Source organism: Ochotona princeps, chromosome 10 (genome assembly GCF_030435755.1).
Source record: "Ochotona princeps isolate mOchPri1 chromosome 10, mOchPri1.hap1, whole genome shotgun sequence".
NCBI classification, from domain to species: Eukaryota; Metazoa; Chordata; class Mammalia; order Lagomorpha; family Ochotonidae; genus Ochotona; species Ochotona princeps.
This window is the reverse complement of record NC_080841.1, coordinates 39,727,055-39,754,236: the sequence shown is the minus strand read 5'-3', so window position 1 is coordinate 39,754,236 and position 27,182 is coordinate 39,727,055. Positions and strand designations below refer to the sequence as shown.

General features: G+C 47.0%; 1 protein-coding gene across 1 annotated transcript in view; it reads right to left on the bottom strand.

Moving 5' to 3' along the window:
- GALNT2 (polypeptide N-acetylgalactosaminyltransferase 2) overlaps window positions 1–27,182 on the bottom strand; it is a 173,318-nt gene that overhangs the window by 78,839 nt on the left and 67,297 nt on the right. Inside the window, exon 2 of the mRNA XM_004578551.3 lies at window positions 1,943–2,036. Within this exon, the coding sequence (XP_004578608.1) occupies window positions 1,943–2,036 (94 nt within the window). The remainder of the gene's footprint in view (window positions 1–1,942; window positions 2,037–27,182) is intronic.

Here is a 27,182-nt window from a genome sequence, read left to right as displayed (position 1 = left end):
CACCCTAATGTCAAAAACCAAAGACATACCAATAAAATAAAATAGGCAAACATCTCTTGCAAACACATATAAAAATTCTTAACAAAATACTAGCAAGACAAATCTAACAATATATTAAAAAGTTACATATGATGCTGGCATTCCCATACAGGAACAAGTTTGTGTCTGGGCTACCAATTCATGCTCCTGGGAAAGCAGGAGAGAATGGCCCACATACGTCCGCCCCTGCACCCATGTGGACAATCCTGATGAAGTCCCTGGCTCCTGAGGATGACACTATCAAGAAAATGAAGAGAGAAGCTGCAGACAGGGAGAAGATGTTTGCAAAAGGGCTGTTATCCTGAATATAAGACCATACTAAAATAAATAAATAGCCCACTTTTAAAAAGAACCAAAGACTCAAATATCTCACACAAGAAGGTATAAAGAAGGAAGAATAACAAAAGATGCTCCTTGTCACATCATTGGGGAACTGTAAAGTAAAATGGCAGCGAAGCACCACTACACACCTGTTCAGGTGGTGAAAATCCAGAATACTGACAACACCAACCCTAAAGAGGCTCTGCAACAACAGAACTCTCAATGCATTGCGATTGGCAACGCAAAATGGCACAGCCGCTGTGGAAGTGTCTGACAGTCTCTGACAAAACATGCCCAGCAGTCATGGTCCGTGTGGTTTACAGAAATGAATCGAAACCAACATGCACACGAGAACCTGCTAGCAGATACTTAGAGCAGCTTTATTCATAACTGCTAAAAACTGGGAAACAATCAAGATGTCCTTCAGCAGGTAAATGGATAAAAACTGGGGTACAGTTAGACAATGACATATAATTCAACACTAAAAAGAAATTGAGTTTTCAAGCCATGGAAGAGACAGGGGAACCTTAAATGAATATTACCGACTGAAAGAAGTTAATCTGAAAGGCTATGCAATATACTGTAGGACTTTCAACTAGGTAAAAGGACAAGGACAAGTGGCTGCCAGGGTTAGGGAGGAGAATGGGAGCAACAGAAGCAGAATAGACTTCAGCTACACTATAATGACAGATACATGTCACGCACTTGTCAAAAGCCATAGAACATGGGCCTAGCATGATAGCCTAATGGCTAAGTCCTTTCCTTCCATGCGCCAGGACCCCATATGGCACCAGTTTGTGTTCTGGCTGCTCTGCTTTTCATCCAGCTCCCTGCCTGTGGCCTGGGAAAGCAGCAGAGGACGGCCCAAAGCCTTGGGACCCTGCACCTACATGGGAGACCAAGAGGAACCTCCTGACTCCTGGCTTTGGATCAGTTCAGCTCCATCTGTTGGAGCCATTTGGGGATCGAATCAGTGGATGGAAGATTTTTTCCCTCTGTATCTCCTTCTCTGTGTATCTGCCTTTCCAGTTTAAAAAAAAAAATCTTTAAAACAATGAACAGAACATACAATACCTAAACCAAGAGTTAACTCTAATTTAAACTACAGACTGGTGATGGCAACATGTCTGTGCACAGATTCTAACACACATACCATTCTGGTTCAAGACTCAGACTGAGGGAAGGTTACACCTGTGGGGGGTAAGAGGATATACTGGCACTCTCTGTTTCTTCCCCATAGTTTTGCTATGAAGCCCAAACCACTGCAACAAAATAAAATAAATAAATAAAATAAAGCCTATTAAAATCTCATCAACCAGTGCATACCATTCTGTATTTTCTATGTCATCCTATTTTCTTTCTCTTTCAACAAATTTCCAGCTTCCCCACTCAACTTCTAATTTTCCCCTCCACTAACATGCCTCCTAGAAGTCAGTCGATTAGTGCTCCAGGAGGAGTCTCCAGCTGGCTTCTGAAATCCATTCTCTACAGACAGGCTGCTTGTTCCAAGCCCACGTTCAATTTACTCAAGATTACGTGTGCAAAGCAACATGACTTCCTGGCCCCCAGGCCATAGCAGTACCTGGAGGAAGGGTCTCCATGCTTTGTGCTTTCTCATCTCCATTGCTGTGATGAAGGTCTTTCTTTTTAAGGGTGTTGATCTCATTCCAGTCCTCCTAGGGGAAACAAAGACACAAAATGAGCTGATTGGTTCTTCAAGCACATCTTCATTCACCAGGTCAATACATGCGGAATTGTATGATGCCAGTTGGCCTTGGGGGAGAAATGATGAATGAGACAGAGTCTCTTAAGCACCCCACTCCTACCTGAGAACTTGTTACAGGATCAAGATGAAAGGGAAGGGGGAATAAATGTGGAAATGACAGTTTCTCAGTAAATGCCTGCATTTCCCTCTTCATCTTCTATCTCTATTGCACACTGATCGGAAGGAAGCACAGTGCTCCAAAAACCCCCAGAGCTTTGAGGCTAAAGAAGTTGGGCAAGGAAAGTGGATTAAATAAAATATTCCAATAGTAGTTACGTCACCAAAATGAAGGTAGCACCCTGGACACCCCAGAGGACTACAACAGAGCTACAAACTCAAGATTTAGTGTGAAACCAAAGTTAAGGTATCAGCTGTAGCAGAATTTATTCATTTCATTCAAGTAAACAATTTACTCCAATGCATCAAACATTATATCAAATGAAACAACAATTCCATGACCATGGAGCTACATAAAATATTTCTGATCTCTTGGAGACCAATTTCTGTGAATGGAATAAGAAATATTTTTGCATAGAACCCAAATCAGAAATAATATTCCATGGCTAGTCATTTTCCCACCATACTCTTGAGACCAAACAGATGTCAACTGATCATCTCCTTAGCAGATGCTGTGGGGATGATGTGTGGTGGTAATCCCTCCCTGGAGGGGAACCAGCCCATGTTCCATGGGTTTATGCAACCAGCACCCCTGAGCACCAGCACAGATTCTGTATTTTGTGAAAGCTGACCATAGGAGATATTTTGGCTCTTTAAGATGCCAAATGAGATCTAGAAGGGTAACCCTCGGAGCCTGGGCAAAATAACATCCCTTCTCCCTCCCAAAACATACATCTCGCTCTGCCAATATTTGCATATTTAACTCACTAGGGACATTACAGAAATTGTGCCTGAGCCCTCTTCCTGTCTCATCCTTTCCTGCTTTCACCGCTTCTGCAATGAAGCAGCACAGCCTGGCCTGTCACATTAAGGCTACTAGGGAAACAGCAGGTGCATGATGGGCTGGTAAGAGAGACCATTCTGTGTCTTGCTGGGGAGGGGAAGAGGGGTCCTCAGCCACATCCACCCAGCAGGATGTTTCTAGGGTTGTTAGGCACCCATTTCCCTTTGGATGGCTCTGTCTCACGTTGTAATGAAGCTAATAAAAAGCATCCTGAGCCTAATGTAATTACCTTTTGCTCAAAAAGCTTCAGAAAACATAAGTATCATTTAAGACCATCTTTTGAGATTATTATGGTTGCCAACAAGCTTTCAATTGTACATTGGCAATGCAGTTTGGCAACTGTGGCAAATGTATACAAGTAACGGAATCTAACCCACCGACAGACTTTACCACGCAAGGAAATACATGAAAATGCTAAATCAGCACATAATGGAGCTACTACAGTCACACTGCATAGACTTTTAATTAAGCATTAATTGTTATTTTGTAGCCTATTTAATAGCATCTGGTGGTTAATAATTCCAAAACCAATCCCCCACAGGCAACTGGCCTATTACACTCCCTGGCTAATAGGTCAAACCATTTAAACACATACTTAAATAAAACCAAAAGCACATGTTGCTGCTGGGGTCTGCTACTCGTCTTGTTTTCCATGTTAGAATAAAGTCATTATAGCACTCACCCAATCAATCAACATTTCTCTGGTGGTCAGTCAAGCATCAGCACTTGTACAAAAAATAAACCTTTACTTCTTCCTTTACGCAAGATGAATTACTCCGTAAGTAATGTTCCCTCAACCCCTTTGCCTCTCCCCATCACCTGTGCCACAGGTAAAACCAAGGTGTGAAGTAAGGTCATGTCCATATAACCAGGACATGACAAATGATCCAGCAAGTGAAGCAAAGTTGTATCAATTATGAGTGCGCCAAGCATGACACCTACATGCTTTCTCATCCCTGCAGCGACTGTGGCACTATGTGATTCCCGTCTCATGATGAGGGTGTCTAATATTAGTGAGACTGAGTCATCTGTTCAGGTTACACAGTTGTTGGAAGCTAAAGCTGATGGGGAAAACAGCCTAGGGCTCAATATAAACCAAGTTATGACAACCTGAAGCTTCAGACCATCCCAGAAATCCAATAGAACCTTTCTAGGTCATTCATAAAGTTATCATATTAACTACCTATTTTCAGAGCTACAGAAAGGAAGAGGGAATGGTAGCTGTCACAGAGCACTCATGAGGTACCACACTCCTACCTGAGCAACATAGCCACAGTCTGTTTCCTGCTGCTTAATTATTATCTTCATTTCACAGAAAAGGAAGCTGAGCTACCAAAAGTGGAAGACTGTGCAGGGAGTAGCAGGAAGACACAGACCGTGAGGCATGTTGGGAAGAACCTTGGCCTTGAAACTGGAATCTCAGGGTTCCAACCATAGCCTTGTCCATAGTTATGCGGTACAATCACCCAACTTTTCAAAACTTGGGTGAGGGGCTCAGGCCCTTGCTGGTCCCACAATCCTAGGGTGCAGGTGCATTCTGGTAATACTGGATCTCTCACATCATCCTTTTACAAAGGTCTGGGGTCCAAACGGACTCCCCATCCTTGGAGGATGCCAACTATGACATCCTTCTTTGGAATCTCCACAATGCCAAGAGCAGTTGGTAGCATGGTGGCTGCTCAAACACACAGCTGAAAGAAAACGTCTCACCCTACTCACGCAGACGGATTTCATGCACGCACACTGGGTGCAGGCTTCTCATTACAACTCCCTCTTGTACATTTTACACTCATGGGAAGACTCGTTCACACCAGTGGTGGCCCTGTTCAGAAATGGAACTGTACCACACGCAGATGCCTGAGGAAGAGGTTCTCCTACCACACGTGCCCACTGCTGGCCAGGCTGTGAACCAATCAATCTGTGTGCTTTCCTCCCTTTAGAAGTGGAGAATGACACAGTGATAGATGGGTCTTCTTTTCGCCAACTGGGGAGACTGGAGGAGCAACCATGTGGCTTAGGCTGGGTAGGATCACATGAAACCTGTGATCCTGCAAGCCTGCTTTGACTTCCCAGGATGCAGCCTGCCTCTGCTCTGTGGTTCCCGCCATCCACAAAGGAATGCCTAGCACCTAACCTGAAGACCAACAACACTGCAGAACAAAATAGGCAAGAGAGAGGGCTGCAGGGGTGGGTTCTGACTGAAAACTGGGTCCCTGGCAGGGAAATTTCACTATGGGTTCAGGAATCCCTGCCAATCAAACCATGGGACATTAAGCATGACTTTACCACACAATGGTGTACGAGAGTGCTGGATGGTCCTAAGCCAGGAACCAGAGGTTTTCCTCTTCCTCTGTAAAAGGCTTTTGGACCAGACCACAAAGCATGACTTCTCATCCACCTTACTAATCCACCTGAGCTGGTAGTTTCAATATAGATACCTAAATTTGGTGAGTTTGTACAGCCTGAGAGTCACAACTGTATATTCTGCTCATGTCATTCTTAACACTTACACACAACAGCAGCACTCTGTCTCTGTACCTAAAGCAACATTAAGACTGGACCAGGTCATGAGCAATGTCAGATGGAAATCCGTGATGGAGTGATGCCACTAAGCAACACTAAGCAGACCACCCAAAAGCGCGATAGCCTAGTGCAAGTGCCGGGATCCCGTATGGGCGCCGTTCAATGTCCCAGCCACTCCACTTTCCATCCAGATACCTGGTTGTGGCCTGGGAAAGCAACAGATGACAACCCAAAGCCTTAGGACCCTGCACCTGTGTGGGGGACCTGGGAGAAGCTCCTAGCTCCTGGCTTCGGATTGGCTCAGCTCTGACCATTGCAGCTACGTGGGGAGTGAACAGAAGCTCTTTCTCTGTCTCTCCTTTTCTCTGTGAATCTGCCTTTCCATCAAAAATAAATAAATTTTAAAAATAAAAAAGCCAGTATTCATCTCCTTTCTATGCAAGTAAAATGGCAGTGTGACCAGAATAAAACAGCATTATTCTCAGAGAGAACAAATCCACCTGGTCAGTTTACTGAATGGTCAAGAAAATTAATTAGGTGTAAATATAGGTTTAGTTACTAAGAGAACATTTGCCATTATATCCCTGAATATGATCTGTCTCTGTTCCAAAATAAGAGGAAAAATGAAAATAACTGCAAGAAAAGCAACCTTGGCTACTGTCAGAGGCAAGGTGTGCAATAGGGAGCAGCTGTGCAGAAAGGAAACGAGCTGGGCAAGCTGCCAGCAAGGTGGCCTGCAGGGCACAGGAGGGTGGCCCAGCTGCCTAGAGGGAGAACCTCTTGGCTACTAGTGGACGACTGCCAACTTGCCAACTTGTTGAGGGTGCTTCCTGATAGAGTCCTTCATTTGCCACGTGAGGAATGACAGATTCAGAAAGGCTGCGTGCCCAATGACCTCAGCACGGTGAGCATTCATCTTACACAGTTTCTGAGGGCTAGGAATCTGGATGGCCTCCAGCAAGGCTGCTGAATATGTCCACTAGGGCTGCCATTATCTGAGGCTTTGACTGGGACTGGTTATCTACTTCCGACAGAGGTCACTCATGAGACCAGTGGCCAGGAGGCCTTGGTCCCTTACCACAGACTTAGCTACACAGCAGCTTGTGGCTTCCAATATGGCAGCCAGCTTCACGCACACAGAAGAGCGAGATGCGAGCAGAGGGAGACGTCATGATGCTGTCGGTGACTTTGTCTCAGAAGCCACACTCTGCTACTCTACCACAGCTCACCAGTTAGATGTCCACATCATCGGAATCCACCTGAGAGGAGCCTGGTCAGAGCAGCAGAGAGTACTTGCAATATTTTCTGGTCACTGCATCTAGGAAAGGCTAAGTGGCAGCAGTGAGGCCAGAACACGCCAAGCTCGACAGACACAGATGTCCCTAGACAGCTGTCAATCCATGCACACAAACTGTGGGAGGATGGAACCTGAGAACTGAGTCACAAAAGGAGGCAAGCTTGCAAAGTAAAACTGTCTCATTTCTCAGTGATGGACCCATGACTAATATAAAAAGACTCTGACCACCAGCGACACTGTTTCGGAATGATGAAATACCACCAGAATAAACATGGCTACACATCTAAGTCCAGATAACAGAGTAAATGTTATGCATATTTCTAAATCATCCAAGGCCGCTCTCACGTAATTTAAATGACTAGCATCATATTTGTTAAAAAGACATAAAAAATATTACTGCAGAAGAAAATAGTCTGCCTGCTTTTAATCTTCCCGTACTGAGATATACTTTGTCACTGTTGAATTATTTCAGTTGACTACACCATAAGCTTAGAGGCAGATTAAGATGCCTAAAATACCACCTGAATGCTTGATTCCTTTTTCTTCAATTGTCAACTTTTCATTGCTATCTAATGACTATTCAGTAATTACCACTGCAACTAGTCTACATAGCAATGTCAAGTTTATTTTTTTTGGGGGGGGGAGCAAATCTGCCAGATATGTTAATAAAAAGACATGATAATTTATACTTTCATAGACTTTTTAAAAATTACTTATTTAGTTGAAATAGGAGTGATTGGGGTGGAAGGAGGCAGATCTTCGATCTACTGGTGCAATTACCAAATGGCCACAACACCCAGGAGTGACCCAGACCAAAGCCAAGAGCCTAGAACTCCATCCAGGTCTTGCAAGTGCATAGCAAGGACACAAACACTTAGGCAATCTTCCATTGCTTTCTCAGGGGCACTACCAGTGAGCTGGACTGGAAGCAGAATACCCAGTTCTCACTGAGCTGGCACTCTGATGTGGGACATGCATATCACAAGCAATCCTAAACCCACTGGACTACAATGTACAAAGGCTATCTCTGAAGGGGGAAGACCTATCACCAAGCCAAGCTGCCGCACACTCACCATCAAATGATGGCAAGGGATCTTTTGTAAGATGGCAGCTTTTACTTAACAGCAGATTAAGTTTCTTGCTGAAGACCAGGGCCTCCCATGGCAATGCTCCATTTGCACTACAAACTGGCAAGTACCAAGGGGATAGTTCACAGGTATAATCTTTGGGTTCTCTCACAAGCAGAGGAAAAACTTGCTGATATATTCAGTTACTTTCTAAACAGGGTTATGAACCCTTAACAAAGTGATAGATGTAATTAAAACTTTTAAAGAATTTATTTGTATTTATTTGAGAAGTAGAGTGGCCCAAAGAGGGAGAGAGAGAAATATACATTATTGGATTCATCCCCAAAACAGCAACAACAGTTGGGTCTGGGCCAGATCAAAGCCAGAAGCGTGGAACTCAATCTAGGTCTCTGACATGGATGGCAAGGATCTGAGAACTTGGGGATCACCTGCTGCCTTACAGGATGTACATTAGCAAGAAGCTAGAATCCCCAGTGGAACTGAGATGCACACCAGAGCACTCCAATATGGGATGCACATGTCCCAGCAGCCTGGACACTGCTATGGCAAATGTCTGGCCCCTGACGTTTTAATTCACTAGAAACAGCTCCCAGGGTGTTCAAGAGAGGTCCCCTTAGCAAGGCTAGTCAGACTCCACACTCACCAAATCAGGGCAAACCTCTTAAAATCAGAAGCCTGTACTCTGCTAATATCATTATCTACACTTCTAATAGAGACTGTGTTTTGCTGTTAAATAAAAGTTCCCACTGAAAGCCAATAGCCTGGGTTAAGAGAAAGGTATCTTCTCTCCAAACCATCAAGAGACAAGCTTCATCCCTTACTTTGTGCCACATATGGCAGGGACCGCAGCGAGCATTCCCGTAGTCCCCTCTTAGGAAGAGCAGGTGGAACACAGCTGGAGGGGTAACTGACGCCCCACAGCAAGCTTCCAACAGCAAACTTCTGACAGCTTCCCAAACATTAACTGGGCTAAGAACCAAAAGACAGGAAAGGTTTTAGAGCCATGACCTGGGTGAAGCAGAGAAGGAGGGAACCAGAAAGGCCAAGTTTCCTGGATCTCCAGGGGCCTGGTTACACCCCTGTCAGCTTCATCATAAATTTATGGGATGGTGCTCCCAGCTTGGGAGGTTTTGTCCGTCTCCCAGGCAGCCGGGATGCTCAGCCCAGGTGCAGAACTACGCAGCTCTGTCCCTGTCTTCACAATTTTAGTTCTCCAAGTTCCAGACTGGTTCTTGAAACTGAAGGTAGCTCAAACAGGAGGATCATGGGTTCAAAGTCACAGAGAGCTGCACGCATACTGATGCTTACTTGCTCACTATTTTTTTTTAAATGTACTATGGTTAAAGGTCACCGCTTCATTTATTTTACTGCATTCAGTGAAAAACAAGCTGGTGAGAAAGAACATGAGGCTGCTGGGAATTTGGGAGCTGTCACTTGCACTGACGTCACAGACAACAGCTGTTAATCCTCCGGCACTGCACTTTTTCTGACATTCAGTGGGCCTAGGGGATCACCCTGCACGCCCACCCTCTCATGTGGTCAGTCCGCTGCCTTAGTCTGGCCCAAGTCCCTTCACTTGCATCTCTATGGCCTTATTTGGATGAAACGGGCATCCGTGATCCAGCCTACCAAATCTACAACCTGTAGCACCTGACATGCAACAGAGAGGAAATCGTAGGTTTGCCTGGCCAATTGGTGTTGCTCTCTCTCTATCAGTTCAGGCTATTGTGATTGTATCAGTGAGCTTCAAGTTTCCAACATGGGATACGGAAGTTTTAAAATAGGCCTATCCTCATCCTTCAACTACGTAACTGCCAGGGCTCTGCTAACATTAACTCCCATGCCTGAGAACACTGAACTTGCCTTTTCCCGGTAACAGTCCACCGTGCACTCCTCTTGCAGTTACCAGTCGGGCTATGAAATAACAACATTTCATAATAATTCCTCTCCATAATAATTAACTCACTCACTGACTTGTTAAAAGAAAATGTGCCTTCTTCTATCATGTTCTTCCCCCAAATCCACCATTAAAGTTTAGCCATGAGAAAAAGCATCAGATAAACCCCCTAAGGAGTGACAGTCTACACAATTTTTGACCAGGATTCCTCAAAACTATTAAGGTCATACACATGAAACTGCCACTAGGAACTCGATGGCATGGGGGATGTCCTGGCTGGTGTGTCACAGCCAAAAAAAAAAAAAAAAACACTTTAAGGTACAGCTAGGGAAACTGGAATAAAGGAGGAGGCTGAGTTTAAGACATCAATCTTGGTCCTCTAATCACAACAAAGAATCACTTTAATGCATGATTTTAATAAAGGAAGGTAGGTGTAATATTTGCAGGGACTCTGTACAACATTCCCAAATTCTCTATAAACCCAACTGCTTCAGGAGAAAGGCAGAGATTTTAAAAATTACAAATAAAACACACACACACATCTTACTTGCCTCCAGGAGAAATTAATCATGTGAATAAACAAGCCAGGGTCAAGTACATCTGGCTAGCGTGCCTTTTAGGCCCTCTGAACTCCCTCTGCCTTCCAGGGGGTACAGGTGTGAGTCTCCTAACAGTTGAGGTGGCACCGAGATAGACCAGCTCCGCTTCCTCTTCTCCCTCTTTTTCCTGGAAACGCACCAACACCTCTTGACTAGGGGGCTTGAGGCAAGAACCCACTTCCTCTGGGCTCCTCTGCTACAGCTGGAACAGATTCTTTTGCTTTTTTTGTTTGTTTGTTTGTTTTAGCAAACTTGACTAGAGTATGTCTATTTTATTTATTTATTTTAAATAAAGGAGATATTTTGTGGGCTAGCGCTGTGGCATAATGAGTAAAGCCACCACTCAGAGTGTTAGCACCCCACACGCACACTGATGCATACCCTGGTAGTTCCACTTCTGACCCAGATCCCAGCTGTGGCCTGGACGGGCAGCAGAGGATGGCCCAAGTCCTTGGGCCCCTGAACTCCTGTGGGACACCCAGAAGAAGCTCCTCATTCTGGCCCAGCTCTAGCCCTGCAGCCATTTGTGGAATGAGCTGGCAGATGGAAAAAAAATCTCCTCCCGCCCAATTCTGCTCTTCAAATAAATATTTTAAATTTTAGTAAATATTTCCCTTATGACTTACATTAAAAATCAATTGCATGTTGAAATAATTCCCAGAAGATGAGAGGATAATGGAAGGAGGAAAGCTGGGCAGGCACTACGATTCCCCAGCCACACACTTGTGACGTCCATGTCTGAGCTGCCCCACCCCCACCATCCGCTCTGCCTTCATGCCTAGCAACACCCAGACTTGCGTGGGCGTACCAGCAAAGCTCTGCTCCTACAAGGGCAAGGTCTCATAGAACCACTTGGCAATTCCTCTTCGTCGCCAGCAGAGGCTGCCCTCTCACACCACATTCTCCAAATTTTATCATTCCCAGTGAGGGCCTAACTTCCACAGAATTGGTTCCTTACTTGGCCAGCTCAGAGAACCATGGAGATCAAAAGTGGCCAATGAGATCTTCAGCCTGCTTGGAAGAGCATTTCAGTCAGTCTCAGGATGACACAATCAAGAGGCCTCAGGGGAACCAGGAAGTGGAAACTAAACTGGGAAATTTGCAATCGAGATCTTTTCTACCCCTCCCCTCCCCCAACTATGTCATCAGAAACTGATACATATGGCAGAATGCCTGGTAGGAAGAACCGAGGGACAGCTGCCCCGACTATGAACGGGATAGACTGCCATGTACTGACCACCACTGCAAGCCAAGCATTGGACTGCAGCCCATTTTCTCTTCTGTCTTCGCACCAAAGTAAACAGCCATTTTCTCTCACTGGAGTGCTCCTTATAGCAACTGCACCTCTAAAGGGAGGAATGTCAGGGCAAGCACAGCTCCAACGTCTATCTGCTTCTCCTTGGGAACCAGAGAGAGTCAGAGCTGGATGCAGAGAAGGGCTGGAAGGCAGGGATGTCAGGCAGGGGGAGGGGAGTAGGGCATGGGACAGCTCCCTGGTGGGATTCCAGGATTCCCTCTCCCACTCTACTCCATGACAAAGCCACAGCTCTGCATGCTGAGGAGGAGAACGCAATTGATGAATCAACACATATCCAGTTTATGTGCCTAGAGCCCAGAAGCACCACGTACGAGGCCCACCTCCAGGTGTGTGTGCTCCCTGCAGCCCAGGGAAAGACCATCTCAATGCCACAGGAAGAGGAGGTCCATAGCAACTTCCGGCAAGCGAGCAACAGCAGCTGGCACCTGTACACTAACTTTGATGACTTTAAAAACAGACATGTTTGGGTCCGGCACGATAGCATAGTGGTTAAGGTCCTCACCTTGAACACGCCAGGATCCCATATGGGCGCTGGTTCTAATCCCAGCAACTCCACTTCCCATCCAATTCCCTGCTTGTGGCCTGGGAAAGCAGTCGAGGACAGCCCAAAGCCTGGGAACCCTGCACCCGCGTGGGAGACCAGGAAAGAAGTTCCTGGCTCCTGACTTCAGATGGCACACACCGGCCGTTGCGGCCACTTGGGGAGTGACCCATGAGACAGAAGATCTTCCTCTCTGTCTCTCCTCCTCTCTGTACATCTGCCTTTCCAATAAAAATAAATTAAAAAAAAAACAGACATGTTCTCATTGATAATCTTTTCATGTGGGGTTCAGCAGCTAATACTTCCCAATACTTTATAAAGGTTGTTTTAAAGCTCTTTTTCTCGTATGCTTTTCTTCACCACAGATTCCAAGCAAACACAACACTGTTGCGCCTTGTTAGCCTATGTGGCAGCCAAGCAATCACTCTGGGAAAGGTGGGTTGGTGCAGCATCCTCAGAGCTGGGGTTCTACTTCCACCTGACCCCAAGCTGAAAGATCCCAACTCTTTCCATGGCTTCAAGCCTCAGGCTCTTTCCTTAGCAAGATTAATTCCATCAGAGCCCAAGAGCAAGAGAAACGTCCAGGTCACCCCCTTCCCATGTGGCTGACAGGTAACAGGGCTCTGCAGAAACCGCCAGCTCTACTGGGTAGGCACTAGGTGCCTCCCAGGCCTGCCTGTTGCTGTGGTGGGAGGGAGTCTCCTGCCGTTGAGTCCTGCCCTGGGGCCAGATGGACAGTGCCCAGCAGGGAAACGCTGCAGGAGCACCCACATCTGGCACGTTTCTGTACATGTCCAGTCTCAGTCTTCTAGCCATTGGGACTTTTGCCACACTGCTCAGCATCAGAATGCAAGCTGCGAATGCCTATCTTACTGTGAAGCTAAGACTGCAGAACGGGGGCCGGCACTGTGGTGCAATGAGTTAAGCATCATCTCATGGGATCTCCTGGGAAGGCACCAGTACTAAGGCACCTACCATCCATGTGGGAGCCTGGGATGGAGTTCCAGGCTCTTGATTTCAGTTTGGCCAGCCCCAGCTGTTGTGATAATTTGGAGAGCGAGCCAGAGAATGGAAGAGCTCTCTGTCACTCTTTTTCTCCCTGTTATTCTGCCTTTCAATTAAACAAATCTTTAAGGAATATAGTATAGATTAGTTCATCCTTACTGAGGAAAAAACTGGCACACCTGGCACCCTAGCTCAAGAACTGGAATGATCCATAAAACCTTGAGGCCAAGAAATTCCACTCCTGAGAATCTATCCCAAGGCACTAGCCCAAAATCAGGAATAAATTGCATGCATGGATACGATAGCATTAGTTACCAGTTTAAAAAAAATGAAGAGTCAAAGTATTCAATAAAAAACTAATTTATGTAACAACCCCTTAAAAGAGTATTAGGGCCCGGTGGCGTGGCCTAGCGGCTAAAGTCCTCGCCTTGAACGCCCCGGGATCCCATATGGACGCCGGTTCTAATCCTGGCAGCTCCACTTCCCATCCAGCTCCCTGCTTGTGGCCTGGGAGAGCAGTCGAGGATGGCCCAAGGCTTTGGGACCCTGCACTCACGTGGGAGACCCGGAAGAGGTTCCTGGTCCCGGCATCGGATTGGCGCGTACCAGCCCGTTGCGGCTCACTTGGGGAGTGAATCATCGGATGGAAGATCTTCCTCTCTGTCTCTCCTCCTCTCTGTATATCCGGCTTTCCAATAATAATAATAAATTTTAAAAAAAAAAAGATTATTAGGCAGCCATTACAATTTATACAGATCACAAACAACATGTAAAATGGGTCATAATGGGTTAAATGAAAAGCGGGAGAAAAAAATTATGCACACAATGAAACAACTATATAAAACTGTGTATCCATATGGAATAGCTTGGAATGAAATGCAGTGAATTAAAAATGGCTGTCTTTAGCGTGGAGAATGATGAGTTCCATGTTTTTAAATTATCTTCATGAATAATTTAAAAGTTTAGCACAGACACATTAGGGTTGACACTTTAGACCTAGTATCTCACAGTAATAACATGACCACACACAGCCTGAAACTATAAGGTCCTCCCAAAACCAGCAAGGGGGACCATATCCTGGCAGTGTGGAGGGACAGGAGCCTTTTCTGAAACCATGTGCAAGCCTGGCCTCTGCTCTTAAAATGCAGGGTCCGGGCACCACCCATTTGAGCCCAGGGAGGCCTCCCCTACACCCTGGGCATTAGAGGAAGGGCCAGAGGGGGCCCCGCAGTTCTGGGCTTCTGGGTGGGAGTAGCAGACAGAGTTCCATGCACTGAATTTCATCTCTTCTGTATGCTTCACTCCCCCTTATGGAATTCTTCTCTCTGCCAAACACGGCAAGGAAAGACCTAAAGCGATGTGTGCTCATGGCAACTGTTGCCACTGAACGTTTACACTACAGGTGATGCTGGGCGCTGATGGGGAGTTCACAGACAATGAAGCAGTCCACAGCAGGCTTGACTGTCCCTGTCCTCCCCATACGGGATGTGAGAATAATGATGGCAGTGCAGCCTCCTCCAGCAAGCTGACACTTTCTGGGCTGTTCCTGCAGGCCAGGGGAAGCCGAGTTGGCTTCATGTGTGCTCTTTTAGATGTAAGCGTATTCGTCATATCCTTCAGCTGCATAAAGACATGCCTCACAAAGATAGAATCGGGCACACAGAACACAGGGTGCCGAGGGTCACATCACGGCCTGACACGCCAATCATGAGATGGATTAACTGATCCAGTGTCCATGCCTGGAGCTGGGACAGCGAAATCCCATCAGCTGATGTCCTTGAGGGTACTGGTGTAGGGTCTGGCCCTCCCTTGCTTAGAATTTTGCAACCATCTTGTCTGCTTGTGTCCAGGTTTAAAAAGTTATGATCTACTACTATTCACATTCAAAGGCATCTTTTTTCCTGTCCACACTTTAGCTCCTTTAATCCTAAGGGAAGCTGGGGAGAAGGGGGCTTGTTGCAAGGACTGCAAGGCCTGGAAAGCAAACCTGAGTTCCTGTAGATCATAGCAACAAGAGCTGTGTGTTATTTATGGCAGTACTGGGGAAATTAGATAAGATTAACACATACAAGGGTATTTCAAAAAGGTCATGGAGGATGAGCTACAGAATAAGCTTTCTGGGGACAAAGAAAAATTTTTTTTAAGATTTATGTATTTGAGAGGCAGAGAGAGACAGAGTGATCTTCTATCAGGTAGTTCACTCCCCAAATGCTACGATAGCCAGGGCTGAGCCAGGCCAAAGCCAGGAACCCAGAGCTCCATCCTGGTCTCTCATGTGGGTGCCTGTGCATTGGGTCATTATCCATTGCCTTCCCAGGCGCATTAACAGGGAGCTGAATGGTAAGCAAGACATCAGCATTGTTTAGTAGCAGCTGACCCTTCAAAACATTTTTGAAATCTGTGTCATTCTCTTGTAATACATACTTCCCAGAAGCTTTCTGAAGACCCCTTACATGAATTTCAAACCATTCTGCACCAAAATAGACTTAGATTCTAATTCCATTTTCCCATAAACTTCTCAAAGCATCCTTACATATGAGGCTAGCCTGGTCTGACAGCTGGCAGGTTCCCAGTATGCCACATGCCAACTGCTAAATTATACCAGTCTCTTTACAGCTAAGGAAACGGAAGTGTGGAGACTGGAGACCCCATGAGTTGTCACAGATCCCACAGTAGCTGACCAGGAGCACAGCAGGCACAGATCTCCCCCCTTCCTTGCCCCCTTCAGATACGTGGTATTCACAGAACTCAGGGATGGCCAGACGCCAGCAAGTGCCAAGTCCATGGGATCCATTTCAAATGGTGTTTGACTCTCACTTTGCTGTACCTTAAGGTCTGACTATTTAACAATCCCTCCTGACATGCTTTTTTTTCTTAATATTGGTTTTCAAAGGATATCTTTACCTGTCTTCCTATGGTCTGTTAGAAACTATATACATATAAAAAAAAAAGATTTGTGTGTCCACTGACTTTGAAACCAGATACTGATTTAGGACTCTTTATAAATTTATTAAAAACTTTATAAGTTAAGAACTTCACCATCTCAATACCATCCTCCAGAATATGAGAGTTTCAGAATACAGAAAATAAGTGAGAAGTGACGGCTATTCAGAGATAGGGGTCTCATAACACCTCAAGGGACCTGGTTTTCTTTCTTCTTTTCACTCACATTCCTATATTTTTTGGTTAAACTGCATTTCAACCCTGAATTTTATTAGCCAAGCCATGTTTCCATGCCACTCACGGTGGGCAGTCAGAGTCGAACCCCAGACTTGGCCATGTGATTTGCTTTGGCCATGTGAATGCCAACAAATTTGAGGCAAAGTGGGGCTTGATTAGCTCCTGTGTCCTTGGATTTGCCCTCTTCCAATGTTACCCTGGTGCCACATGGTATAAGGAAGCTGGTCTGGGCTATAGGAGCCTAACAGGCCAGGTGGAGAGCTGTGGGAACCCAAACAACAGCCCACAAGTACTGTAAAATGTATGAGGCCATCTTGGACTCCTCCAGCTTAGCCCATTCTCATCTATCCGCAGGCTACCTATGAGCCTGTGGAAGGCCAGCAGAAGGACTGCCCAGCCAACCATGTGGTGGTGAGCAGTAACCGATTATCCCTAGTATGGGCCACTATATTTGGGGTGGTGGTTTGCTACTGAGACTTGGGTGCAGAAGGAAATAATGCAGGACATTCCCAACTGTAGGAGACACACTGTAGCTGGAGGATGCTTATACGAACCATGGAGCCATAACTAGAAAGAATAAAGAACAGAGCCAGAAGGACTCCACATGCAGTGGAAGGTGGGGACGGGCACAGCAATCCACATTTTGGAAATTGCACGCCTGCATGTAAATGCTGGGAAAAAAGGCCGAGGACAGCCTGTCCATCACCACAGCTATCATATCTTGGAGCTTTAGGAGCCCTCACCAACCTAACGGGCTTATTCATTTGATAAATATTACTTTGAGTACACAGCTGGGACGGAGATGCATGGGACATGGCATGCAGTCAGGCATCTCCCTTAAGAGATCAGTAGTGGGGTCAGAGCTGTGGCATGTAGGTTAAGCCTCTATCTACAGACCTGGCATCCCTTAGGGGTACCAGTTTGAGTCCTAGCTGCTCTTCTTCTGATCCAGCTCCCTGATAAAGAGCCTGGGAAAGCAATGAAAAGATGACTCAAGTGCTTGGGCCCCTGCAACCATGTGGGAAAACCAGAAGAAGCCCCAGGCTCCTGGCCTTGGACTGGCCCAGCTCTGGGTGTTGTGGGCTATTTGGGGAATGAACCAGCGGATGGAAGATGTTTCTCCTTCTCTCTGTGTAAATCTGTCCTTCAAACAAAAGTAAATCTTACAAAACAGCTATAAATAGAGAGAGATGTATCAGACGGAGCTAATGAATGCAGAGAGAGGTTAATAATCATGGAACAGGATTTTCCCAGGCTCTTGTTACAGAGCCTGACACAAAGAACACATCCCATGACATCAAGTACCATCACTGATACTAGTGGACAATCTTGATCCTGGCAGTGGGTCATGGACAGTGAACTGAAGAAGGCTGCAGCAGGAGGAAGTCAGGGAGGACGACAACAAGGAGAGAGATCAAGCTTTTCCCGGTCAGCAGAGACTCTGGGCATTGGCTAAGCGGGGGGAGGGAGGAAGCACCTGGGCAGCCCAGCTCTTGGCCTCAGCGGCCACCCCAGGGGCAGCACTGGACTGCTGCCTCTTCGCCATGGCCTTGCCAACCCTCAGCAGTAATTCTGGAAGGCATATGGACCAACTCCTCCAAAGCCAGGATCAAGATTCTGGGAAACAGAACCCTGGCTAAGGGCCGGCCACACTGGTGCCTTAGCAAGTTGTAAAAAAGTGATTCAAAGCAGAGGAGGGGCTACTGTGGGGCTCCTGAGCAGCCCAGAAGTGGAGGTGTCTTTAGCACCCCTTTCCTAGACCCAACCCACAGGCATCTGTCCTCACTCTACGCAATGCAGTCCATAGGCATCACAATGTGAAGCCTGCTGTGGGAGCCGCTGTGGCCCAGGGTGGCTTGTGGCACACTCTGAGCCCTGCTTGTGCACACACTGAGTGTAGGTTTCACGGGTCAAGTGTGGAACAGAGTTAACTGTCCCCTCCCCTACTTTCTCAGGCCCACCTGGTCCTCACCAAATTTCAGTTCTAAAAAACCCAAAGGGCATGTAGAGAAGGGACCCAAGGAAAGAAATTAAGTCACCAGGACCCAAGACAATGGCGCTCAATGGCTAAATTCTTGCCTTGCATGCCCAGAATCCGACATGGGAACCAGTTTGTGCACCAGCTGCTCCACTTCCCATCCAGCTCCCTGTCTGTGGCCTGGGAAAGCAGCGAGAAATGGCACAAAGCTTCGGGACTCTGCACCCACATGGGAGAGCTGGAAGAAGCTCCTGGCTCCCCACTTTGGACCAGCTCAACTCCGGCCAATGCGGCCCTTTGGGGAGTTAGTCAGCAGATGGAAGATCCTTCTCTCTGTCACTTCTCTCTGCAAATCTAATTGTTTTTCCAATTAAAAAATAAATCTATTGTTTAAAAATAAATAAATAAAAAAGAAACTAAGTCACTGGGCGTGGTTTTCCAGCTAACCTCAGGCTCGCACTCCTCTCTGTGGATCCTTCTAATCAAACACCTTGGTTTGAGAGAAACTGAGGATTTTGCCTCAGGTACCAAGATGAGACGTCAGGTGACATGAAACCTTGCTGAGGAGAAAGGAGCAATGGTGACAACAAAGACAGTACCCGGGGATGTAAAAGCTCACGAGGGCAGCAGGGGGTGGCAGCAGCAGAGGGACAGACCCTGTGCACCAGCCCCTCGTGGGGAGCAAAGGAACACCTGTAGACCTGTGCACCCTGCTGAGCGCTCTACACCCATCCCTGCTTCCTGCAGTTACTGCTCTCAGCAGTGTCAGTAACCTCGCCTCCCCCCATCCCTACACACGTACACAGAGCCTGCCCTTCACCTGCTCCCCACACCCACTGTAAGAACATAAAAAGCTGCCATGGCAGTCATCGAAACCCACAGCCACATGCAGGTGGGGGAGCTGCTCAGAGCATGACCTCGGAGGCGCCCTCCTCTTTGTTGCCAGCTGTTCACAACCATGTGTGTAAAACAAACAAAGCCTTCCGGAGAGTACTCATCCAACTGGCTTGAGCACTGATGGTCCAAAACTGCTGTGTGACCACAGAGGCAAAACACTGGGGCTCCTGATGAAGAGGAGAGCAGCCTCTCACTGCAGCTGCAGCTCTGAATGCCCGGCCCTTAAGTGGAATCCCCATGCAGGCAGGGATCTTGGATAAAACATACTTTCAGGGACTTCAGGGCCTGAACATGAAGTCTGACAGTGTTTGGAAAGCTTAACTCAGACTCCTACTTTTGACATTATTTTTCCTCCAAAACAGAATTTGGTGGCTTCAAGTCTTAGTTTCTCCATCTCTAAGGAAAGGTAGCTATGTTAGCTTGCTAGCCTTGGGTCTCTGGAATCCACAGAGGCCGCTGTGTACTAGGGAGTTGCAGCAGCCCAGGGCCAGGCCCTCCCATCTGCCCCACACTAGCCATTTCTCGCACACAAAGCCATGAGGCCACCTTTGTCCTGCCACTCCACTGCTGGGTGTCTCGAGGGCTCTCCATGTCACTCCACCTCTAATGCAGATATCTGTCCTTTCAGGCACTCTGGAACCCAGACTCCCTCCAACCCACTCACCCTTGTCTGTGCTCCACCCAGGCCTGTTCTATCATGGCTCTCCATGCACACAGCCTGCTCATCCTCACTTCCTAGACTTGGCTTATGATCCCCTGCCCCGCTTATAAATCAAGCTATGATTACATAATGTAATATTCGCTCTTGGCAGTGTACGGCTCCGTGGGTTGGACAGCTGCATAGGGTGGTACGACCAGCATGGCATTCAAGATCTAGAATGATACAAACATGATTCTCCCTGTATATCTTTATAATCAGCAACAGTCCGAATGTAGTGTGTAATCTGTACCCCAACCCACGCAGAACTCAAAGTCTTAAGTTAACAGTACTACAAGGACACAAACAAACAATTTGTGGCTTTTAGGGAAGCAGAGCCTAGTGAGAGGTATCAGAGTCACTGGTCGCCTGTTTCACGAGTAGGATGTATGAGCCCAGCCTCTCTTCCTGACTCACCATGGAATCTTCACTCTGTGCACACCTGACCACTACCCTCACAGAGCACAAGGCGGGGGTGGGGGGGAGGCTAGGGGTGCACTTAATTCCGGACTGTAAACTTCCAAAACTGTGAGCCAAAATCAGTCTCGCCTCCTGATAAAATTGAGACTGCTCTGGGTATTTTGTTGCAGTAACAAAAAGCTGGTGGATACAGCCATGAAGAACTTCATAGGCAGGCAGATTTCCATCTCACTTGAATACACACCTAAGAGCAGGATGCTGGCTTCTAGGAAAGCATGGGTTACCTCCACAGGAAACTGTCCAACTGCTTTCCCAAGTAACTGTACTATTCTGCACCCAGCCAGCAGGGGGTGAGCGCTGCCCTAGCTGCATGTCCTCCACAGCACTGGCTGCTGTCATTCTTCCTCTCTCTGGAGATATGCTAGTAGGCAGGTAGCACGTCAGAGCTTTCACAAGCTGTGCTTACCACACCCCCTGCACCAGTGCCTGTGGCCAGCACAAGCACCATCGGCGCTACACAGTGAGCTGCAGAATTTGCTCCACTTTTAAATGAAGAAACAGGTGGTACCAGCACCCATCAGATGACTGGGCAACGCAGGGAGCCTTGGAGAGTTTCCCTAGGATGATCTTACTCATCCTTCTGTGAATTTCCCATTTTTTTAAATCCCTGTCTCCTATAGGATAGTTAGAAACACACTGCTTAGCTGGACCTTGCCTTCTGTTGTATTCATCAATCCCCTAACCAGGTATTCTTGAAACAGCTCATGTATCTTGTCTCCCAGGCAAGAGGTTTTGCTTCTCGATGCCAGGATTCCTATCTCCCCAACACTCCAATCCATCCCCTATTCAGGCACTGACTGCAAAGTAGGAGAATGTGTAGGCAGCCCGCTGACACCAAGGGAGGAGGCATGCTTTAAAACACACACACACACACACACACACACACACCCCCCTTGCAAATCATGGTCCCAGGATCATATTGCTTTATAAAGCCACAACCTACAGGCCACATTCTCCCCCAGGACACAAACTAAATCAGAAAACTGAGTTGGGAAAAACTTGATAGGTCACATGATCAAGGAACATGCTCTCTCCTCTGCAAAATCGAACAGACAAACAAAAAGTACTCTAGAATGATTCGGAGTAAGATAAAACACCAAAGGTATATAAAATTTATTGGAAATAAACCCAGAAAGAACCATAGTTTCAGAAGGCAAACACAGAAAAGCCAAACACACAAACAGGAGCCTCTGGAGTGGAAGAATCAAGTAATGTTCTACTGGGGACAAGGTGACTTTCCTGGGATGACAATGCAAACCAGTACTAAAGCCAGATCATCCAGCATCAAATAATATGGCCACCCTCGGCCCTGGAACTGGAAGCCATTGGGAAGCAGCCCCATGAGGGTGGGTTGCGTGTAACCAACTGTCCTGGGCCTGTTTCCCGCAGGGCTACTCTCCTGCCTGAGACTCAGAAGCCAGGCTTTTCCCCTCTCTCCCTCTCTCTCAGGATGATATGATAGGATATAGACTATAGGATAGGATAGAATAGGACATGATATGATGATATATTTTATCCTGCCATTCGATACTCCCAGTTTTTCCATGCTTCAGCCCCAAGTCGTCACCATTCAGGGAGCAGGTCTACTGGCTAGTCCCTCCAGAATTTTAAATCAATGTTTAATGCTCCTCCCACCTCCACCATCCTCCACTCACATACACACACTCCACCCCCACCACTACCCCTTACCCCTACCACTAAAGCACCCATCTCTGTGTGTCCTAATTTCCCCCTTTGGATGAGGATACCATTTTAAGCTGAACTACAGTGCACCTGGCTGTAACTCAATGTCATCTGTAAAGACCATACCTCTGATTGAGACCACAGGCTGAGGTCCCTGGGCAGGAGGAGAATACCCACATTACCAACCCTCCCAAGTCCTCTCAGGCGAGGCAGGGTTGGTCTATAAACAGAAAGGCTCAGAGGCTCCTGCTCAGCCTTTGCTTCCCCCCTGGACTGTGGCTGTTTGTTCATCTCTCACCTGACTCAAGACCACAAGACTGCTGCTTCCAAAGGCTGATGGTATCTGTGCCCAATGGACGAAGGCTGGAGTGGAGCTCTCTGAGATCTAGGGATACTGGTTCTTCTCTATTAGGAATGTGCTCCATCCAGAGAACATGTCCCCGATGTGACAGTGGGACTGTCAGCAGTGAAAGCAACTTGATTTCTGACATTATTAAACAGTAAAGTACATCGAAAACTGGATGTGGGCATTTAGCCTAACATTAAGTCATCCGTGCTCTAACTTATGTCTCTTGACTCCAGCTTACTTCCAGTGCAGGCCCTGGAAGTAGCAGATGGTTCAAGTAACTGGGTTCCTGCCACTCACATGAGAAACTGGAATTTTAGTTCAAGGCTCCTGGCTTTGGCCCAGCCTCGCCTTAGCCATTGCTAAGAATCTGAGGATAGCAGACGATAGCTTGCTATGTATCTCTATCTCTTTCTCTCTCCTTCTGCCTCTCAAAAAGAAATTTTAATGCATATAATTACACTCCCATTGCACAACAGAGAAAAGTTCTTGGCAGAACAGCTTAACAGACACTGATTATCTAAGCTCTTTGCAAAACACTCAGAGCCCCAACAAGCTAATCTGACCAAGACTTATTCTTCTTTCCAAATAAAGAGTGAAAAAAGAAACCACAGTTTGTTTTTTGTTTTCTCTGCTTTTTTTTTTTTTTTTTGAGTCTTTATAAGATAAACACCCAGGCAGACAGATCCACATGATGAATCTGCATCAAAGTTCATGAGAGGCCCTGGGCACCAGCAGCTTTTATGAACGTATCAATTCCACCAGACTCCAGCAAGGGCTAGACAGTGAATGGGAAGTGCCACTGACAAGGGGCCCCAGAGCACCCCCCAGTCTCCTGCCTGCTGTCGGCCTGCCAGGAGGGCAGGCCAGAACAATGGCTGTAATCCATCTCCCAGGAGCAGGGCCTCCAACACACAGTCTGAGCTTACTGTGTCTGACAAAAGGCACTTTTCACAGCAGAGACCTTCGGGTTGCAATCATGAAAAGCAAGCAGACAGCAGACATGGGAGGCCAGGAGAGGACTTTGGAGGACTGATGACCGGGGAGTTTAGAAGACGTCCTCAAATATAACTGGATGTTCTCACTGCATTACATATATATATATATATATATATATATATATATATATATATATATATATATATATATATATATATATATTTAAAGAAATGGAGAAATTGTTACCAGTGTTATTGTAATGTTTATTTCTACATAGAAAGTACAAGGGGTTTTATTTCCCTTTTTCCCTAATACATGGGGACATGTCTGCTTCACAAGAAAAGATTTAAGTTGCTGAAGTAACTTTGCTTACGTGTTAGATCTGACTACAGAAATGCACCTTTTGTAAGAAAGAACGAACCTAGGGCCCGGCGGCGTGGCCTAGCGGCTAAAGTCCTCGCCTTGAAAGCCCCGGGATCCCATATGGGCGCTGGTTCTAATCCCGGCAGCTCCACTTCCCATCCAGCTCCCTGCTTGTGGCCTGGGAAAGCAGTTGAGGACGGCCCAATGCATTGGGACACTGCACCCGCGTGGGAGACCCGGAAGAGGTTCCAGGTTCCTGGCTTCGGATCGGCGCGCACCGGCCCGTTGCGGCTCACTTGGGGAGTGAATCATCTGACGGAAGATCTTCCTCTCTGTCTCTCCTCCTCTGTGTATATCTGGCTTTAATAAAATGAATAAATCTTTAAAAAAAAAAAAAAAGAACGAACGAACCTAGGCTTAGAAGGACCTCTGTTGTGTCAGTCCCAGGCAGGAGACCAGGGTGTGTTTCTTATCCTTATCTCAACCAAATGTATTCAGAAGGAATGAATGCAGCTTAGTCAAGTCACCAGTTATTACATTTCACTCACAGGGGTGGGGAGAGGACAAAAACTCAAGGCAAAGGAAGATGGAGTGATTTTCTCCAAACCAGAGCTAGTGAGAAGACAGTAGGGGCAGATAACAGGGCAAGATGCCAAGGCCTGAGACAGCAACCAGGTCAAGGCAGGTAAGCAGACACCTTCTTGTTGGTGCCCCACAAGGCCAAGCTGGCCTGAGAGCGAGCCACGAACGAGTCGGCGGAGGCCACGAACGAGGGTCACACCAATCACAGGAACAGGTCATCCATCAGCCAGGTCATTTAGTTCTTGATAGCCACTCTTTAAAAGAATTTTGCTTAGAGAACATTGAGAAAGACATCTTTCATCCAGTAGTTCACTCCCCACCAAATACCTACGACAGCTGGGGCTGAGTCAGGCCAAGGCCAGGAGCCAGGAGTCTCAATCAGAGACTCTCACTAGGTAGCAATGACCCAGCTACTTGAATCATCACCTGCTACCTCCCAGGCTAGGAAGTCAGAACCAGAAGCAGAGCCAGGACTCAAACTTACGCAGTCTGATGTGGGGCATGGGCCTCTCACACAGTGCCTTAACTGCTGTGTCCAACACCCACCCCATTCCTCTTCTGGCATTATTTTCAGTAGCTTTCAAACTTTCTTCCAAAAACCCACAGTAAGAAAATTAGTGTAAACACCGAGCAGATACTTAAAATGAGTGTACACACACACATACATGCACACACATACACACAATGGTTTTCATAAGAGATGTCTGATATGCTCTAGCGATTTCTTTTTCTAGTTGATTTTTTCCTTTCCATGCTGATGCCATTCTCTTACATTTGTTTCATGATCCATTTACTCTGCCACAACTCTGAGAAACCCTGCCCTAGTCTCTATGACAGTCAGGTTCAAGGTTCCAGCTTAGTTGGTGTTAGAAGCCCATACAGGTCATGAGTTCAAGCTTGAGGGAAGTCTAAGGGAGAGCTCTCTGAGGGCCTGCATTTTGCTTACCTGTAGCTGCAAACATGAATGACCTGCTGGGCTCTGTTCTCCTTCCTTAGGCAAGCACAGGGCAAGCAGGCAAGCTGAGCTGATCAGGCGAACAGAAACTCTCCTTCCAGGGCCACCTTGGAGTGAGCAGGAAGTTAGGGTCTTGACTATTTTTAATAAGCTGCTTTCCTAAGGGGCATACAACCTGTGACACCCTGTGCTATAAAGCTGGCTCCCATTGCTGGCCTGCTCATTATCCTCACCTGCCTGATGCTCAGATGCTTCCCTCTGCCATGACCTTGGTCTGGGTCTCAGTGTGTGGTACTATGTTGCAATGGAACCACAGTCAAGAGCAAGAGCTGCCCCAGTGATGCTCCATGGGGGTGTCCCTGCTAGGAAGGCATCCCAAAGCCCCAGCAGGTTGTAGGGAACAGAAGGACTGGGGGTGGGGTGAGGATTGCCAAAGAAGGTTCCAGTGACTGTGGACTGTGAGTGTTTAAGTGTTGGGTTGACATGGCTGAAGAAAAGGGCCGGTCTTGGAGACTACATTAAACCCTGAGCATGTTTCACCACGAGAAAGAATATTATGTTTTGGGAAACAATCCTGGGTAGAATCCTTAATAAGCGTTGCAGGGAAGTCATACAAAGGTTCACATCACACCTGCTAGCCCTCCTGCTGTATCCAGCCCAGTGCTGAGCAGTTGTGAATGAGGAAGGAAAGGAAAGTAGGGATGGGTCCTTTGTGCTTAAAAGGAAGCAGGCTTCCATCCAGAAAACGGCACTGTGGCACCGTTGGAGTGGAACGTTCAAAGTCCTTTGGATGGCAGAAGGGGGTGTGCCTGAGCCCCCTGCCACCTTAAAAGGCTATGGGGAGGGCTGGAGGCTTCAGCCATCCTTTGATGGAGAGCCCAACACTCACACAGCTTCACGAAGGGGTCTAGGAAGGAACACAAAGCAGGGCGAAGTCTACAAGCCCACAGAAAAGCTTTCCGGGAAAGATGTGTAACAGAAAGGAGGAGACTCTCCTCTCAGAATCCATCCAGGCACAAAGCTCACCCCTTATCCCCAACTCAGGCTCTGAAAAGAAATGATGGCTTTTCAGAGAAGGCTGCTGACAGAAGCATGAAGAAGGATAAGGTGAAGGAGAAGCCCCAACATGTCTCCGGAAAGCAGTTTCTATAAACAATTCTGAAGTTGTATTTGTTTTTTATCCAAATACAAGGTTCTGGGAGCAAATGTAACACCTTGGGGAGATGCATGAAATACGGTTGCTACTGCAAGCTGATGAAACCTCATCTCAGGCTGCCTATGACAGGTGCATAAGAGAGCCTTCTTCACAAACACAAGTGCACAGGGTTGAGAGGGTTCTCAACCACCCAACACAACAATGGTTCCCTGGGCCCCCAAGCCAGGGCCGGTGGGTGTCCAACAGGCCATTATACACAGTCTCCATACCCAGGAGCCAACAGCAACTGCAGGGGTCTCTGTCTCAGCAGGTGTCAAGGCCTGCACAGCCATCCACATGGCAGAGGGCAGTCACTATGTGCAGCTGCCAATCCATATCACAGCATAATTAAGCATGCTGCTGACCACACTGCCAAGTGCTTCTGTAGATTAAATCAAGAGGCACCCCCACCCTGCTGAAATGACTGGGCCTGCCTGCTCTGGGTGGCCCTGTCAGTCCCTGGAGGGAGAGACTAGGAGCTGTTGTGGCTGGTACATCACACCAAGCTTTGCAAAATGATAAGCATGCCTGGC